The 19,195-nt window shown below is 35.2% G+C and overlaps 1 protein-coding gene across 1 annotated transcript in view; it reads right to left on the bottom strand.

The window, feature by feature from the left end:
• LOC138694629 (uncharacterized) overlaps positions 1-18,633 on the bottom strand; it is a 498,185-nt gene extending 479,552 nt beyond the window's left edge. The window contains exon 1 of the mRNA XM_069818546.1: positions 18,318-18,633. Within this exon, the coding sequence (XP_069674647.1) occupies positions 18,318-18,495 (178 nt within the window). The 5' untranslated portion in view covers positions 18,496-18,633. The remainder of the gene's footprint in view (positions 1-18,317) is intronic.
• Between the last annotated feature and the right edge of the window lie 562 nt (positions 18,634-19,195).

Here is a 19,195-nt window from a genome sequence, read left to right as displayed (position 1 = left end):
TTTCCGGGGTTTTCCCTCAACCCAATACGAGCAAATGCTGGGTAACTTTCGGTGCTGAACCCCGGACTCATTTCACCGGCATTATCACCTTCATAGCATTCAGATGCTAAATAACCTAGATGTTGATACAGCGTCGTAAAATAACCCAATAAAAAATATCTACACTGCAGTTGTTTATTTTGTAATTTGTAAATAATTATTATTTTTGTGTAACAAATGGTAACATATGCTTAGAAAGAATATTTTTGTCATTGTAATAGTAGTTATTTCAATAAATAGGTGTAAATAATTGCTTGTATATATGTATAAAACTTCTGTTGTATAGTTATTATCAGATTATTAATTTTGAAATTCAATTGTGAACAATGGCGTGGCAAACATATTAATTGTTCAAAACGTTTCGATTGTGCAAAACAATAAAATTAAGTTACAGTGTTGTCATGATATGCTCCGTTATATTTTACATCCACCGCAGGCCTACCGTCACTTACGCAGAGAGCGTCAGTCATTTGAACTCTCTCTTACAAGGCTATATTCTTCGATGAATTCAGCGTGACAAAAATACGAAGCCTGATAATGACCTAACCCGTTGACGGACAAACGGACAAAGACGATGACGATAATGATGAGGAGGACAACGACGACGATGACTATGACGATGACGAAAACGACGACTTTGGTTCATTTTCTTGTAGTTAACCTTAACAGCTGCGTTCCATTAGATTCGTAATGTATAATTTGATTTACGAGTAGAAAACCAGAACCATTAATCCGAAGCAAATAATTTAACAATTAAAATCTACATTTATTTATATATCCGCAGTTGATGTAATCGTAATTACTGAAGAATTTCTACATTCCTTTATCTACCTCCATTAATACTCAGAGCCGGTCTTGGGAGTTGCGGAGCCCAATTCGAAAAATTATTTGGGGGCTTCATGTTCACAATGTTCAGACAAGGTTTGCAGAATCTATAACTGTAAACATAGTTTATTACAGGCTTATATACAAAGAAATGAATCAAGATATGCATATTGAAAGTGTATGCTATTTAATGCAAAGTAAGGGCACAAGTAAACAATGATTAGGTCTACATTTAGATAATTCAAATAGCTAGAAAATCATATGTTTGATTTACTGTGCAATGATTTAACATCGCTATCTACGCTCCATGTACAACTTCGTCTCTCCAAGCTCTAAATCAGGGTTGCAGAACTGGGGAAGAGAGGGATAGAAACATGGGGAAACATTTCGTTCTCCCAATCATAAGGCCGGATCTTTCAATGACGTTTGTATGACGTTGGCATATACACTGTTCTCTCTTTTTTTTAGTAGGTTATTTTACGACGCTTTATCAACATCTTCGGTTATTTGGCGTCTGAATGAGATGAAGGTGATAATGCCGGTGAAATGAGTCCGGAGTCCAGCACTGAAAGTTACCCAGCACTGTTCTCTCTTCTCCTCTTCCCCTACCGTACACCGACGCGAGAGTTGAAGGGAAGGGATGAGTTACGTGTTCCGGATTATGACGCGTGCTTCAATTGAAGCACAGTTTTGCATCCCTGGACTAAATTAAAGCCACCTAGTTGGTGTTGGCTACTCTTGGGATAAGGTTTGTAAGAATGATAAAACTAGAGGTGAAATAGTCGCGTATACCCTACTCCCTAGTGACTTAATTTATGTACTATCGAAATTTAAAATCGTTCCTGTTCTCCGTGTATACTGTTATGGTGTTATGTGTATGTTGCAGTAATATTTTGTGTATTTGATATCAGAACTTTTGGGGAGGCCGAGACGTAGATGGGAGGATAATAAATGAATTTTAGTAAGGTGTGATGTGATGGTAGAGACAGGATTAATCTTGCTCAGGATAGGGACAGATGGAGGGCTTTTGTGAGGGCGGCAGTGAACCTCCGGTTCTCTATAAGCCATAAGTAAGTAAATAAGATAGGATTGAAGTGGGTTATCCAAGTGCGAGGCTCCCTTAGGCCCGGGGCCCGATGGGATAAATCGGCTCAATCTGCTTAAAGCCGGATCTGTTAATACTTATTCATCTCTTCTTAGATAATTTCAGTTCGTCTAATTTAATGTTTCTCTAACTACTGAATTCCATTACATTAGTAAGCTTATTTTAGAATTTTGTGCGACATACAAATGTAGTTAATTACAAGCACAGGTGTTTTATTTAGTTTATATTCATCTGTACGGTTAAAATAGTTAATTTTTTTTATTTGTGTTGAACATATATGTTTGTTGTTTGTGTATATTCTGGTATATTCATTACAAGCACAGGCGTTTTATTTAGTTTATATTCGTCTGTACGGTTAAAATAGTTTATTTTTTTATTTGTGTTGAACCTATATGTTTGTTGTTTGTGTATATTCTGGTATACAATTTCTGTTTTAAAAAATTCATGTTATTTACTAGAACTCTAATCTCATCACCTATACGAATAGTCTGAAACTTTTTGTCAACTAAGTGACATCTAATTTAATTCTGAAATCTACTCATTTTCAAATAATGTATTCTATTAGCATAGACGAACACACAGCTCAGAATCGTTTCGAATTGAGGAAATTTTAGACAGTTACTCGAGGTATTGTTTTAGGTCGTTAAAAAGTTGATAACATTAGCCGCAAGTTAACCCCGACATCGATCCTGTCCGATCAATAAAATAACAATGCAATTTATTTTAAAACACGTTACATTCACACAGTTTTAAAATTAGCTTCGCTTTATGTTTAACAAACGCATATAAGAGAGAATCAATTAATCAAAGCCTTTATTGCCCTTTTTGCACAGCGGTGGTGGAATTAGAGAGCCCCACTTTTTTTTTAGTTCGTCAAATAATCGAACAATAAATCAGACGTTCTACCGCTCCTCTCGTACTTCGCATGGGCATTGTTTATGACGGTAGAGGGTCATGACCCGTAACTGAACGACTGGTCAAACAGGCACCATCCAACTGGAAATGAAACATGCACTTGTTAGGAAACAAAAAAGAGAAAATAGTTCATTTTACACTTGAAATGTCTAATACATTAACAGTCTGCAATAAAAGATTTGGAGTAACGTATGAAATAATAATAATAATAATAATAATAATAATAATAATAATAATAATAATAATAATAATAAATATTATATCTCTGTTATTACTACTATTCCATCTGTGGAATATTTATGTGATATAGAGTTTTCGATTTCGTGAAAACTCGATCCAGAAAATTTCCAACTTCCATGCACCTCTTCTTCTTCTTCATGTTCTCCCTTATTCCAGGGATGTCAAAGCACCTGCACTGCGTGCTTTCAAGAACCCGCATAACATTTCCTTAAGCGCGATGTTTGTACGAATCTGTTGGGATTTTTCAATTTTTATTCATGTTTTTATCAACAGTAATCTCACTAGACGTTTTGATTTATCTAGAGAAAATCAAAACTCGAGTGGGATTTAATTGACTATTACACGATTAGAAGAAAGTATATAAAGATTAGAAGTAACGAAGTACTCCAATACAATAAAATATTAATTGACTTACGAAAATACAACTGTCTTCAAATGTATTATTGTACCATCTCAACATTACAAATATTACGCTAGATGCATGCTAGATGGCAGTAGTGTCTTTATACAGACACTGTAATGATTACTATTCAATAAATCTTAATATTAAACAATCTCTGATACGTGACTATCCATAATATCATATAGCAGAAGTTCTTTTTATCCTCTCAGAGCAGAAGCTATAACATAACCTAACTAATATACACAAGTGTTAGAAAAGTTTTAATTAACGACGATGACATAAAAAATAAACATGAATAATTTTAAAAGGAATAATTATTGAATGTACAATTTTCAAATTTGAATGTGGTTGGTGGTTCAATTGATGTTATATTGGACGTGTGCATAATAGAAGTGGAACTCGTTGATTTAGGCCTACATGGTGTATTCAACTTATTCAGAATTTCCGAATGAATAATTTTAAAAGGAATGATTATTGAATATACAATTTTCAAATTTGAATGTGGTTGGTGGTTCAATTGATGTTATATTGGACGTGTGCATAATAGAAGTGGAACTCGTTGATTTAGGCCTACATGGTGTATTCAATTTATTCAGGATTTCCGAATGGTGCTCTTCATTTATTTGTAAATCGGATTTCAGAAGATGGATAGGTATGATCAGTGATTTTTATTAGTTCTTGTTCTTGAATGCCAATGCATCGACTGGAGTGGTTTGTAATTTTATATATATTTTTGATGTCCAGACCAGCGCAGTTTCAAATGTTGGCAAACAAAGAAACAAATGCTAGAGACGCGATAAAATTAAACAAATGCTAGGGACGCGATAAAATTAAACAAATGCTAGGGACGCGATAAAATTGTGCGATAAGCAGCCATGATTGGTTGAAATACGTCCTTTTGTACCGTTTTATTGGTCAAAAGTAGTATGACGTAGTAAGAGTGTACATAATAGTCTTTGAAAATCACGCGAAATCTAAATTTTCACAATTTTTCTTCTTTGCGTCGAAAATTGAAACCTATGATGGATACTGGTGTAGACACATGAATTTGACACTTCCTCCAAGTATTACAAGAATTCGTGAAAAATTACGGATTTCATTTGCGTTTTAATATTACAATAAACCGAAAGAAAACTGTACTGCATTATATACTGGGTGTTCAGTTCAAAGTGTGTCATGGCTCGCTGTATGTCATCATGTGGCTAGCCGATGAGCCTAGAGAATTCAATCTTCCTACACTTCCGCACAGGTGTATAACCTATGAGGCAGAGAAGTTGCCTAGCAAGTACGGCGTTCATTCTGAAGAGTACGTACCGATACGTACGGTAACGCCGGTAGTGGCAGGAATGTGAACTGTTTGGAAATACGTACTGACGGGATATGGGGATAGGGTTAAGACGATTACTTACGTATTTGTTGACTTTAACTTCGACGGTCAACATGGACACGGAGCATTTGATTTGTGTTGTGGAATGTTGCCGTACGCAACCGATGATAACAAATACCCTGCGTACGACTTGCCGGCGCAAAACACAGTTCGAAAGAGGTTATGGTAGCACACAGACCGTACAGACCGCCATCTGTTGCTACGACGTTCAAGTTATACCGTACACGTTCTCAAGTTCAGATTGAAGAACGCCTAAAATAATAGGCAAGTTCTCTAACATATAAGCTGAAACTCGCTTCAAATCGGTGACCCAACAACAGTGACGTCATGACACACTTTGAAATGAACACCCAGTAGTACTTTATCTTGCTGAAAAGTGAACCTTGCTGGATTTGTATTGCTTGTAGTATGAGCATACAGTGCAGGCGCTTTGCCTTATTTCATCAGCCCATGGAAGTTGTGGCCTTCTTCGCTTCTTTCTTCTAGGTTGCTTCCAGTTCAAAACTTCTTTATTTAATTGAGTTCTTGTATACAATTTTAACTTCAGTTCTTCTATTCTTTGAAAAATATGTTTTGTCACTTTAATTTTTTCTCTTACTTTAACACGAGTATATCTCACTTTATCCTTCCTCAGTAATAAACAATTTGTTTTTGTGTTTCCGTTTTAGTGTCTGTGCTTCGGCACTATAAAGTAAAATACGTTTCACTATTATGTTATAAAAGGCCTATCAAACTTTTACTTACGGCTTTTAAGGAACACGGAGGTTCATTGTCGCCCTCACATAAGCCCGCCATCGATCCCTATTCTAAGCAAGATTAATCCAGTCTCAACAATCATATCCCACCTTCCTCAATCCATTTTAATATTATCCTCCCATCTACGTCTCGGCCTCCCCAAAGATCTTTTTTCCTCCGGTCTTGCAACTAACACTATATGCATTTCTGGATTCGCCCATACGTGCTACATGCCCTGCCCATCTCAAAGTCTGAATTTAATGTTCCTAATTATGCCAGGTGAAGAATACAATGCGTCCAGTACTGCTTTGTGTAACCTACGAGTATTTGTAGTATATTGGTTGAAGTATGTGCTAAGAATGGTTTCATGTTTGCTGGCTATTGTATTTATTTTAGAATTCTTAAATATTAAACAAAAATATGTTTTATCCCATATCGTCCTTCATTTGCTTAATTTTAAATTAATCTTTTTTATCATCCTGATGTAAATCATCAAACAAGGTATGAAGTAGTCCTCGATTCTGTCTTTCCAAAACTAATAGATGGATCCAGACTCTTCTTCTATTCTTTCTCCGTATGAGCAAAGTTGCTAAAAGCATATCTCCTTATATTATAATATATAATATAATATAATATAATATAATATAATATAATATAATATAATATAATATAATATAATATAATATAATATAATATAATATAATATAATATAATATAATATAATATAATATAATATTTTTATTTATTTTTATTGCTAGTAAGTCTGAGATGAATACAAATTAATAAATACAAAGAAAGATAAACTAGCCCACTCCTGAATGAGTAAGACTCGTGCTCAGGAGGAGATTCTAATACAAACAAAAACAAAATTAAAATTGAAAGTGAATACAGACTAAAAAGTGTTTAATATGTTAAAACCCAAACTATAAATCCAATACAAATTTTTATATTTTTTTTTATTAATTTGGAGAGAATTCGTGGTTAAAATAATATTGGAATAAAATTTGTTGAATAACCTGGGACCTTGATTTATGCTATGATAAAAAGCTGCATTGGTTTTGCATTTTGGTTCACACAAACGCAGAGAATTCATATTTTTAGTTCTATATTTATGTAGGGTAAATTAGGGTCTGTTGGACAATCGGGCTTGTTGGACACTTTGTAGTTTAACGTGATACTTCGCCGCATTCTGCTAGAATGTCAATGACGGAAGTAGCCACGTAGTACTTCCTTCATTGACTTCTAGCAGGTTGTGGTGCCCACAAGTGGCGAGGTAACACGTTAAAGTACAAAGTGTCCAACAAGCCCGATTGTCCAACAGACCCTAATTTACCCTATACACCTTTCAAAATTATTAAAATTTCTATGAAAATATTTTAATAAAATAAAATAATACATTTGTTTAATATTGAAAACATTGAAGTGTTTAAATAGCAATTCAGTTGGGTAATCTTTCTGCTTTTTAAATAAGTTTTTAATACTTTTTTCTGTAGTAAAATTAACGGATAAAGGTTGGATTTATAAGTTCCACCCCAACGTATGATACCATACATAAATATAGATTGAAGTAATGCTAAATAAATTATATGTAAACAGTTAATTGACAAAATAACATAATGTTTTAAGTAATTTATTACAAATATAATGAATATGATTATTCCATTTTAAATGATTATCAATAATTATACTTAAGTATTTAACCTCATCAACTTCTTTAATAACTGAACAATTGCAATTTATATCGGAACAATCAGAATTATGCATTTTAATTTGTAGTATAGATGAAATTGGTTTATTACCTTTATTATTTAAAGAAAATGGGATGGCTATTGTTTTATCTTTATTAATTACAAGTGAATTTAAATCGAACCATTTTTTATTAATTTTAGGTCGCAATTTGCATTATAATAAGCATCAGTCCAAGCATATAATATAATATCGACCCTCACAAGTATTAACATTGTAACTCACTTTCTTCCATTTTTGAGGAGAAGCAAATGAAGTTTTAAAATGCTTATGTAAATCAGTGTATACAGATAGTAACAATAAGATTTTACATACGATTGGGAAGGTTTAGAGCTACAATGATAGTACTGGAAGAAAAAGAAACAATTTAAGACCATATTAACTAGCATAACTCAAGCCCATAAAAAATTGGGTTACAATGTTAGTACTTGGGAGGGTCGATATATTATATTATAATATATACATAATAAATTCGTAATTCGCATAGTCCAGGTATTTAGTAGTGTATGATTATATTATTATTATTATTATTATTATTATTATTATTATTATTATTATTATTATTATTATTATTATCGTCATTCTATGTTATTCTGTCGTAACATATTTGTCTAATTAAGCCTGTACACTGTCGTGACGGTGTAGGGATTGGTGGCCCAACAGTCTTCCGTTAGCAGCGCTACACATGCGCCACTAAAATAGTGGTGTAGCTGTGGCCCTATCTGAAACCTGCAATTTAATCCTATGCATCGCGATGGAAAGCGCCACTTTTATTGGCCACCATCAACGGCGAAGTCAACAACTCAGAGCGTCTGCAGCGCCACTATTCTGTGGCTGTGGTTGTGTCTGAAGGCCTCCATTTAAATCCATTATTCACAAACGGTAGTGCTTTTAAAGGAGGCCTCGTCTGAAGTGGCTCACTGCTACACATGGAGCTGATATGTACTCAGAAACTTCGGAATATGCTTCTTCATCCATCACGAGGTGTAAAAAGAAAAATGTTGCATTGTGCTGAACACATGATTGTTTCAAGTGACCTGGATTTCTCAGTGCTTCACATAGTGCGAAAATCGGAAGTAGCCGTCTTTGAAAGTCCGAGCGTCGCCGTCATGTTGATATTCACATTGTGGCACCTGGAATAGTTTGATTAATTCCGTGCACTTGCGAGTATCGAGTGCACATCGAAATTCGTAGAACTCATGAATAAGAACTAATCACGATGATTTATGCTGCAGAGTTGCGCAACACCTGTGCTGTACCTGGAGTGATTTACTACTGCCTCATTAACTGAACTCATGGATTATTGAATTGAATACAGATACAACTCGCACCTCCAGGCTTCGGTATAAATTACAACTATGCAAACAAACTTCTCTCGTTCAAAGTACCCTCAAGTGTAGCTCAGTCAGCTGACAGATGATGATTAATGGAGCTCGAGGTTCGATCTCGATGGGATTCTACTGCACTTGGAAAACAAAGAGGCTGTGAGTATATAGGGTCTTTCAAAAGTAACTGATCACTCAAAAAAATTGGTTAATTTTTACGATTTTTGGCTGTCTTATATATCTCTGCTAATAAGAACCTTTACCGGACCTTACTCTCGATTTGGTTACGCGTTTGCCAGCCAGAAGTTTCCACGTTTCTACCGCTATGAAACTTAAAACTTAGGGTTAGTGCCAAAAACCCACAAATTACGATAAAATGCAGTGAACTTACACTAATTATGGCTCACAGTTCTCAACATGTCTGCCGCCCCGAAGAATGCACAAATGCAAGAATCGGACCATCTCCTCGTGCACTTTCGATAGTATGTTGGGAGTAACAATCTGTATCGTGTGCACCATCCTTTCCATCAATTCTGATATGGTGCGAGGTTTATCTGCACATACACACACGCACGCACACACACGGAATAGAAATGACGCTTTTTCGTGAAGAAATCTGACTTCTGGCTGGCAAACACGTAACCAAATAGGAAAAGGTTAAATTTTTCGAGTGATTAGTTACTTAGGAAAGATCTCGTATTAGCTCCGATGAATTCCACTTGCTTTGAAATAATGATAATTTTGATTAAGACAGATCGGAGAATTTACGAGATATGAGCCTATACTTTGTGAAATTTGTTACCTTTGATATTTCCAGAGAAAAAGGGAAGTAAATTTGGTAAATATAACATTAGCCTTAACGCCTTTCATACTCCTATTAAAGGACCTCACACACGCTGGAGTCTTACCTCAGTGCAAACCTAAATCCACAGGCATGTCTCCTCATAGAAAAAGAGATTTTTTTGTTACGTTTTGCAGTTCTCTGCAGAGAAATGAGGGAAAGCTACCAAAGTTCAGATTTAAGGGACTATTCTTATGCATTTATCTTAGAATTTATAGAAATGTATAAACCTTCTCCATGCTTATGGACAATCAAATAAGTTATAGCATAACAGCGAAACTACATATATACTATTTAAAAATGGCGGTAAGGGATCGTGAACAAATGAACGCAGAACCATAGAGGAACTGCATTTCTCGAGTGATCGCATTTTTCCGTGGGAAATAATTGACTTCAACGATCTCTCACGTCTTCTTGGTGAGCTATAAGTCTAGGAGGTGAAGTTTGCACAGACTTACCTGCAGATTAGGTTTTGCGTGTTTGGAGCCCTTAATGTTCGTTAAGAATCTGAACAAATGCCAGACAAAAGTATCCATGAAATGCCAAGAATAAAGCTGAAACTTTTGTCATGATTTCGTCATTGACTATACAGTGTATCATATCACACGTATTTTGTCTCGAAGACAATATCCGGCATCAAGTAGAGGTGTCTTAGTAATACTAATGTAGAATAAACCATTTTTACAGTCCGTGCCTGGATACACACATAAAACTACAACAATAGCTTTCCTGCATGAAGTACGTGCAATTCTCGTTCAGTACCTTATTACATTAAGTCTGTAAATCTGGATGCAATGCGCATACTACATTTTCCGTTCTAGCACATGCAAGGATCTCAAAGGATGCGATCTCATGTAAGTAAGCTATTCAGCTCATATTAATAACTTGTAATTACGACAGCCATGTGTGCATATCAACTAGAAGTGACGACTGCGAGAGGGAATTCTATTATTAGAATACAGTATACTCTCACCTCATCATGTCATTCATGAACAGTATTGTGTTGAACACCAATCTAGCAATTCATAAGTTCAAGAGCTCTTGAAACGTTTCATGATAACGCTGTAAACAAACAAGAAGCAGGAAAGTTGTAGTACACAAGCGTGAACAATTCTAAGACTCAAGAAGTGGAACTGATCAAACGATTCCATCCTAAATTTTTTACCATCCTCTGAGTATAGTGCACATTAAAATGTTCTTACCGAAGACCCAATTTAATCTAGTTATATTAAGAAGAGATTAGAATGGTTTGATTTCAATTTTATACAATTTCCCGAAGGTTTTGAGCTTATGGGAACTTTCAAGCAGCACATCTTGTCCAATCTCATACCTTTATTTGGTTTTAATCTAGTTTTGATGTGTGTATATCTTACAATTGATACTATCTCAGTTACTACTCTCCACGTTTAAGTGAATTTAATTTAAAGATTTTATAATTAAGTTTTTTATAATTATAAATACTGTACAAAATTAATAATTAATTATTATTATTATTTTACACGGGATGATTCAAAAGTAAGGTCAACCGGGGAGGAGGTAGATCAGAACGATATGTAGAACAGAAAAGTGCTTTGTCGTTTTGTTTACTTTTGCAACCGTTTCACAGTTACAATTTAAACATTTAATTCACAAATAAGGTGATCCAGTGTTAATGTCTGGATTGCAATAGTTGTTGGTAGTTTAATTGCTCCATACATGCCGGCAGACAGAATAAGAGGCACATAATATTTTCTCAGTTTCCTTCAGGAAACTCTGCACGGATTGCTGGACGATGTATCAATACGCGTCAGCACATGTATCAGCTGAATGACGCACTGGCACATTTCACACATACTGTTCGTTGGCAGTTGGATGAACATTATCCAGGTCAATGGATAGGGAGGGGATGTACTATGGCTTGGCCGGCACGACGCCCTGACTTATCGCCTTTGGAATTCTTTTTATGGAGCTGTATTAAAGAAAAGGTGTACGATACAGATGCTGCATAGAGATGTGTTCTGTTGTAACGAATTGATGCAGCTGCAGTAAACATTAGGCAACAAAATTGGTTGTAGGACAGTGTGCACATCGTTATTAGAAAACACGCCGATATATCCTTACATGCAAAAGGAGGACAGTTTGAGTATTTGCTCCAATAAAAGGTACTGAGGATAAATTATTTTTACTAATATTATTATGCTCGGAAGCAAGTATAACACATTAATTGTTAAATGTTTGACCTGTTTGAACTGTGAAGCGATTGTAAATAATAATGACAAAGAGCTTTCCTGCTCTGAACATCACTCTGATCTATTCCCTCGCTGGTTGACATTTTCTTTTAAATCATGCTGTATGTTGAGAGTTTTAGGCAATGTAAGTGCTCTAAAAACCTTTGTAGTTAGCCTTACAGAAGTTCCCTATGGTGGATGAGTGGTCAGACATTGTCTGCCACGCAGGAGGTCCGAGTTCGGGTCCCGGTCAGACCTGGAATTTTTCATTGAAAAATTCATAGTGAAACTTATAGCAGACAAGGTCGCAGTTGGGGTTTTTCTCAGGGTTCTCCCGTTTCCCCATATTATTAGGCATCTTACATCATTCCGTCAACATCTCTCCATTTCGTCATCATTCCGTAGCATTCCTCGAACGCCGACTGGAGACGCACGATGGGGGCTGGCCTAGGGATGAGTGGGGTTGCCTGCTTGAAATCTGGCTACGCAGCGAACCTTAGTGTAGTCAGCCGCTGTCGGTTTGTGAATGTACAGTAGTGGCAAAAAAACCGGACCGACCCTTGTAGCTGATTTCAGAGCCTTGTTCACTCCAGAGCACGATAGACTGGTAACTAAGACTTTCATGATTCGAATCCTGCCTGGGAAGGAAACTTTTTTTTGTTCCTTATTCAAATTTATTCCCAATACTTTTCGATTGCTGGTACAATTCATGTTCTGAGAATAATAAGTTAAATAAGTAGTAAAATATCGCTGTAATCGAAAAGTATTGGGAATAAATTTGAATACGGTACAAAAAAAAGTTTCCTTCTCAGACAGGATTCGAACCACGAAAGTCATAGTTAAGAGTCTATCGTGCTCTGGAGTGAAAAAGGCTCTGAAATCAGTACAAGGGTCGGTCCGATTTTTTTTTTGCCACTACTGTACATAGCTTGAGAATTAGCGCAATAGTGCCGGCTCGTAATGCCCCTCCCCCTTACCCGAAAATTCCATTGTATTCCATGGTCTTACAGATAAATATATTGTTTTTAATGGTGGTTGTGATAATAGCAGTGTTTTGTCAACGTCAGAGTGAAAATGGACTTGTGAACCCAGTGTCATTTCTCAGACACTGTTGATCATTAAGAATCTGGAGCTTCTATAAAAGGCGTCATTTTCGTATCATATTACGTCTCCGAATCTCAAATTTTGTATAATTTTCCCATTCTCAAGTCCTTTCATTCCCTTTTGTATTACAGAAAAATAAATCCTTCTCTAATGCACTTGCATTAATGTACTATACGTATATTTTATCGTGTCGTTAATTCCATTCAGTTTGTCGGATTATGTCGTTACTTAAATCGGAAAGAGAAAAAGAAATAGCAACGTTGGAACATAATTCAACGATTCTAAGTTATGTCGGTACGTTAACTCCGGTTTCCTTTTCTTTCATTCAGTAAAGTCGTATAAATAAACTGTTGTTCTTTGTTTCACTAGATCCTTCGTTCTTCATTGTGAAATGCAAAAGAATATGTCAAGATATCGAGTGACATGTCTTAAAGTGCAGACTCAAGTTGTAAACTTACATGTTCTTGCATACAAATTATAGTCTAAGACAGAAGAAAAGAAAACCTCTTTCTACTCAAGCTTGTTGTATACACAACACAGCCTGTTTGTGTAAGAGAACACGATCACTAGAGCGGAAACGTAAAAATAGATTATTATTATTATTATTATTATTATTATTATTATTATTATTATTGTTATTGTTATTGTTATTGTTATTGTTATTATTATTATTATTACTACTTACTTACTTACTGGCTTTTAAGGAACCCGGAGGTTCATAGCCGCCCTCACATAAGCCCGCCATTGGTCCCTATCCTGAGCAAGATTAATCCAGTCTCTATCATCATATCCCACCTCCCTCAAATCCATTTTAATATTATCTTCCCATCTACGCCTCGGCCTCTCCAAAGGTCTTTATCCCTCCGACCTCCAACTAACACTCTATATGCATTTCTGGATTCGCCCACATGTGCTACATGCCCTGCCAATCTCAAACGTCTGGATTTAATGTTCCTAATTATGTCAGGTGAAGAATACAATGCATGCAGTTCTGTGTTGTGTAACTTTCTCCATTCTCCTGTAACTTCATCCCTCTTAGCCCCAAATATTTTTCTAAGCACCTTATTCTCAAACACCCTTAACCTATGTACCTCTCTCAAAGTGAGAGTCCAAGTTTCACAACCATAAAGAACAACCGGTAATATAACTGTTTTATAAATTCTAACTTTCAGATTTTTTGACAGCAGACTGGATGATATAAGCTTTGCTGTGGTCGTGCCATAGAATCAGTCCCATTCCGAGGCTTATTTGAAGGTTTCGTAACAAGCTGTTTTTTACGGTGATGGATTGTTAGCCCTTCGCCCAACCCCCAAGCTGGAGGACCATCCCTCATCGGCTGTCCGCGACTGCTTATTCAATATATTCACAGCTACTCTCCATATCTGGAGGCCGTCTCCTCGATCCGCAACCTGAGGACGCGCTATGCCGTGGTGATAGGGACCCACATTATTATTATTATTATTATTATTATTATTATTATTATTATTATTATTATTATTATTATATGCGGAAACTAAGAGGAAGGCGGAAAATAGGTAAGATTGGAGAATGATGAGCTTGCAGTGAAAGATTTGCCCTTGGGCAGAATATCAAAAAAGTGTTCAAACATAATATACTCAAATTAAGTACTTAGGAATTATTATTGATCAGCATTTAAGGTGGGATGAACATGTTTCTTCTTTGTGTAACAAATTTCGTAAAACAATTCTTTGGTCGGCGGGAAAAGGCACATATAAAAAAATCCGGAGAGACTTTCTTTTTAATTTATTCTTCACTGAATATAAGTATAATAATGAAAGTCATGTACAGTATGTTGGTTAAAGTAAGACCCTTGTCAATTTAAAATAAAATAAATTTTATTATTTAAAAAATTAGAAAAAAATACTAGACTTATGTGATAAGTTACAATAAAAAAATCGACTTTTTTACTTGTGTACCTTTTCCCGCCGACCAAAGTATTTATAAATTTTTAATTCTTCGCTCTTACATCCCTACAAATATTCTGCGATTACTTTATTTAGGTTTGGTTCAATATGTCATACAATATGGCATATTCGGATGGGAGGAGCAACAAAATTTACACTTTCTCTGCTCATATTGTTTCAGAAGTGGATAATTAAAATTTGTTTAAACAAGTCAATTGATTATCCAACAAATTTGATTTATTTCGATTTTAATGTTTTCCAAATTGAACAAACATATAAATATACATTATTAAACTATTATCATAAAAATGGTCTGTAATATAAAGAACAGTATGTTTATTCTATCAGAAAAATGTGATATGTCCTTTAGTTGAACCTGAATGTTACACAACCACTGGAATAAATCATAGCCAGAATTACGGGCCAAGGTGATACAACACTATTTCGATAATAAATCCTGACCTAGGTTATTTTGAGTTTAAAAAATTTAAGAAAACATTAAGCAAATTACTTAGTATTCTTGTCCTTTTTTTTTCTTTTTCTTAATTTCAATATACTATTTATTCATTCCGCGTGGTGCCGAGGTCATGAAAAGCATGGGGCTCTAGTTCCAAGCCCCCAAGTGCCTTCATGACATGTGACGGGGATACTTTTACCTTTTTACCCTCTTATTTATTCATTCCAACTTATATTCTATTCTTCACTTGATTCTCTACTTTCATCTTCGTAATTATCCCTGTTTTGTAATAATTGTACCGATTTTGTAATTTTATTGAACTGAGGCGCGAGGTGACAGACCAGTAGGTCACAAGAAAATCGAGCCTTTTTGGAAAGGGTACATTACGACCCTTTCCGATGCCAAATAGAATTACGTGAAAATAAAAGAAACCTGCAATAAACGAGGTTTCGTTATTTCCAAGAAAGGCATCTTCTGTGTACTTAATAAGATTGGTAAAGCTCGAATGGAATTAATTTGTTGCACCTCGTGGGGTCCGGCGACTTGTGGCGGGGGATGGATTTGCTTGCTTTTCCACTCTGGAATTAATCCCATCCGAGCTTTTCCAGTCTTATTAGGTACACACAAGATGCCTTTCTTGGAAATAACGAAACCACGTGTTTTGCAGGCTCCTATGATTTTCACGTAACTGTACTTGGCATCGGAAAGAGTTATGTACCCCTCCCAAAAAGGCTCGATTTTCTTGGGCATTGCTACTGTGATACACCGTGCACTCTTATTATGAAATCACTCACTACTGGTCTGTCACCTCTCGCCACAATTCAGCTGTCGGTGTGATTCTTGACGCACATGACGTCATTTAAATTCCTTATCAGAGATCGGAAACAACCCTGTAGTCATTTATAGGAATCACCCCCGGACACGAACTTGCTGAAACGGGTGTAATATATTGTATTTATTTTGTATTGTATGTAGCAATATATATCATATACTAAATATGAGTTGGATTATTGTTTCTGCAGAATGCCATTTGTATTGTGTGTCATTTTGCAGAGAGGAATCAAATCACAAAAATATATTATATTTTAAAAATATAAGGTTTATGAATTCAGTATTTGGGTGTTCCAAATAATACGAATTTGACAAATATGAGAACGAACTGTATACATTTATTTATGAATTTTTATTTTCCTTTAACTTAACTCAATTTTGCTCAACTTTAGTACTATGTTGGTTGATTCCTTTCTGCATAATGTGGTCCTATTCATAATACGAGAAAATATGTAAAGAAATACCGAAGGAAGATAAAGAGGGGAAAATAGGAACGACCTACAAATACGAAAGGAGAATGTATATATGAGGAAAAATCGTCCTACGTAAGATGAGTATGGTACAAAAATCATTTCTCTCTCCACTTGTTCCATTTTCACTAAGGTCCAGTGGTCTTCAATCTCCTCAATCTTCTTTTAGGCTCAAAATTCATCATTCTGATTGTCCTCAAAATTGTGACTGTCCCATATTAACGGAATCCTCAGAAGTTAAGTATTTAGGCATTACCAACACTTACGATGGAATAAACATATTACATATTTATGCAATAGATTACGTAAAACAATTTATATATTTGTTATACTTCGGTCATATTTACCAATTAATATTTTACGTCTCATTTATTTAGCTTTATTTCAATCCATTCTCCAGTATGGAATTTTAGGATGGGGACATGCAAGTATGTCTAATCTCACTCCACTAATACTTATTCAGAAAACAATAATTAAAATATGCCTTAATAAACCAATTGATTACTCATCCGAGCTTTTGTTCACTGATTTTAATGTTTTGAAAATTAAACAGATTTATTATATTGTTCTATTAACCTTCATACATAAAAATCGTAATAAATTCAAATTGTATCATCATAAATATGGAACTAAAACATCCGATTTTATACGACTAGAGCAGTAGTGTCAGAGTTGTAAGCTCCAAAACCGGTTGTGGAGCTAGAGAGTGCAGTCGGAGCGTGAACTTGCTTATATCTGTGGAAACACCGGAGCACGCAACGAGTCATAGTGGAGCGCTCCGCTCCGTTTAGTCTCTGTCTAACTACGGTGGACTAGAGGAACCAAAGTGTTTCACAAGCACAGCTCTGAGCCATGGTACCTACTTTGGTCCAAAGTTATACAATAAAATAATTGATAAATACCCAAATTTGGAAAATTTTAGTATCAGAAATTTAAAAAATAGCGTTAGGAATTTACTTTTTAAAGAATATATATTGATTTAATATGTATATATATTTGTATGATTTAAATTGTTAAAATTGAAATTGTATTTTTAAAGTTAATTTACTCCTGTAATTTTGTTTCTTTCTTGACCCAGTTTGTGTCAAATAATTATCTTTGTTTGTGTTTATCTTTGTGTTTAGATATCTCCCTGAGCAAGAGTTTTTACTCCTTCAGGGAAGAACTAAGATTGTATTTTTGTACATGTTATTTTACTAACAATAAACAATAAACATGAATTTGGAGAGTACAGATACTGGTGGTAGTTTTTGCAACCATCACATTTATTACACACTTTTAATTAAATCGAGGCTGAATTGTTACTCCTCCCAATGGAGTTCCAATTCTTTCTGAACAATGATTCGTTTAATAGCAACAACATTCGTTTCTATTCAGTCCAGCCAAGTGTGGCAATTGCTCTGCCACCGACTGACAATCGGAATTCTCACTGCTTTCTCGTGCGTGCGCACCTAAATAGTAACTTCACAAATGGAGCCTTAAGCTATGTATTGCGAATGGTGGTGGCAGTCAACATGCAACCTTACAGTCGATCATGTACATAGTTATGGTTTAATCATAATTTCATTGTATTTTATACTCTCAAATTTCGTTACTTATTTCTTTTTGTCGGGGTTAAATCTATGTTGCATTGCTTAAAGGCGTTTTCAGATTGTTAAATTTATAGGTAGAAGTTAACTGTAACCATGTAAATTGTAACATCAACGATCATTGTTGAACACTACGCAATTAAACATATTTCATGCACATTTTGGGAACTTACCTGGAATACTTGTGGTGTCTTCTGTCTGATGATTAATTTCGTTGCTGTCACCAGCACCAGCCCCGGGTGTGGTGTTGGTGTCGTGGTGGGTAGAAGAATACCAGGTCACCCATGCCGACACGGGATTGTTGGTAACCAATAGAAAGAGTAGAATATAATTTCCTACCATTTTGTTCATCTTCTTTCTTCAGGTAAACGTCTTTATTACCAATTATATACTCTTTTTTATCTTTGTCTGATGATTCACTGCTTACAAACACTACAACTTCGTACCTTAATTTTGAGAGAGAGAGGAATAAGGTATTAACAAGATTTATTTATTACAGAAGGCTTGTGTTTTAGGCAACACAGGCATAAGAGTTTTAAGTATAGATTAAGTAGTAATATCTTTTAAGTGTCGTATAAAATTTATACCAGTGAAAAAAGTTCGATGTGTAGTTTAAAATTATTGATTGCAGATTTGTTTCTGACGTGACGTCTTTGCTTTTGAAGACAAATTTCGATATAAATAACTCGTACTTGCGATACAAATAATTTTTCTCCGTCTTTTCTATGGAGTCTCCCTCTCGACTGTTCGAGACGAGTTCACTTTTATTAGAATGTACAGTCTTTTCACAGCTGCAATAAGACAATCACGAAACTTCATTTATCTCCTCGTCACAAATGTTCGTTTTCACGACCCCATAAAATAAGCAGACACGTTTTATCGCAAACCGTTCAATTCCAGAACAGTCTTGAACAAAATCACTCGCATTCTAAAAATCTCTTACACGTGTTTCAGTGTATCAGACGAGCTGCAGGCTTTTTTCCCTCTATACCATTATTTTGGATTCAGACGCAGCTTTTTTTATTTTGTCTTCGACTTTTTTTATTATTCG

This window comes from Periplaneta americana, chromosome 2 (genome assembly GCF_040183065.1).
Source record: "Periplaneta americana isolate PAMFEO1 chromosome 2, P.americana_PAMFEO1_priV1, whole genome shotgun sequence".
In the NCBI taxonomy this organism is placed as follows: Eukaryota; Metazoa; Arthropoda; class Insecta; order Blattodea; family Blattidae; genus Periplaneta; species Periplaneta americana.
The sequence above is the reverse complement of the archived record's forward strand: the minus strand, read 5'-3'. Positions and strand labels throughout refer to the sequence as shown.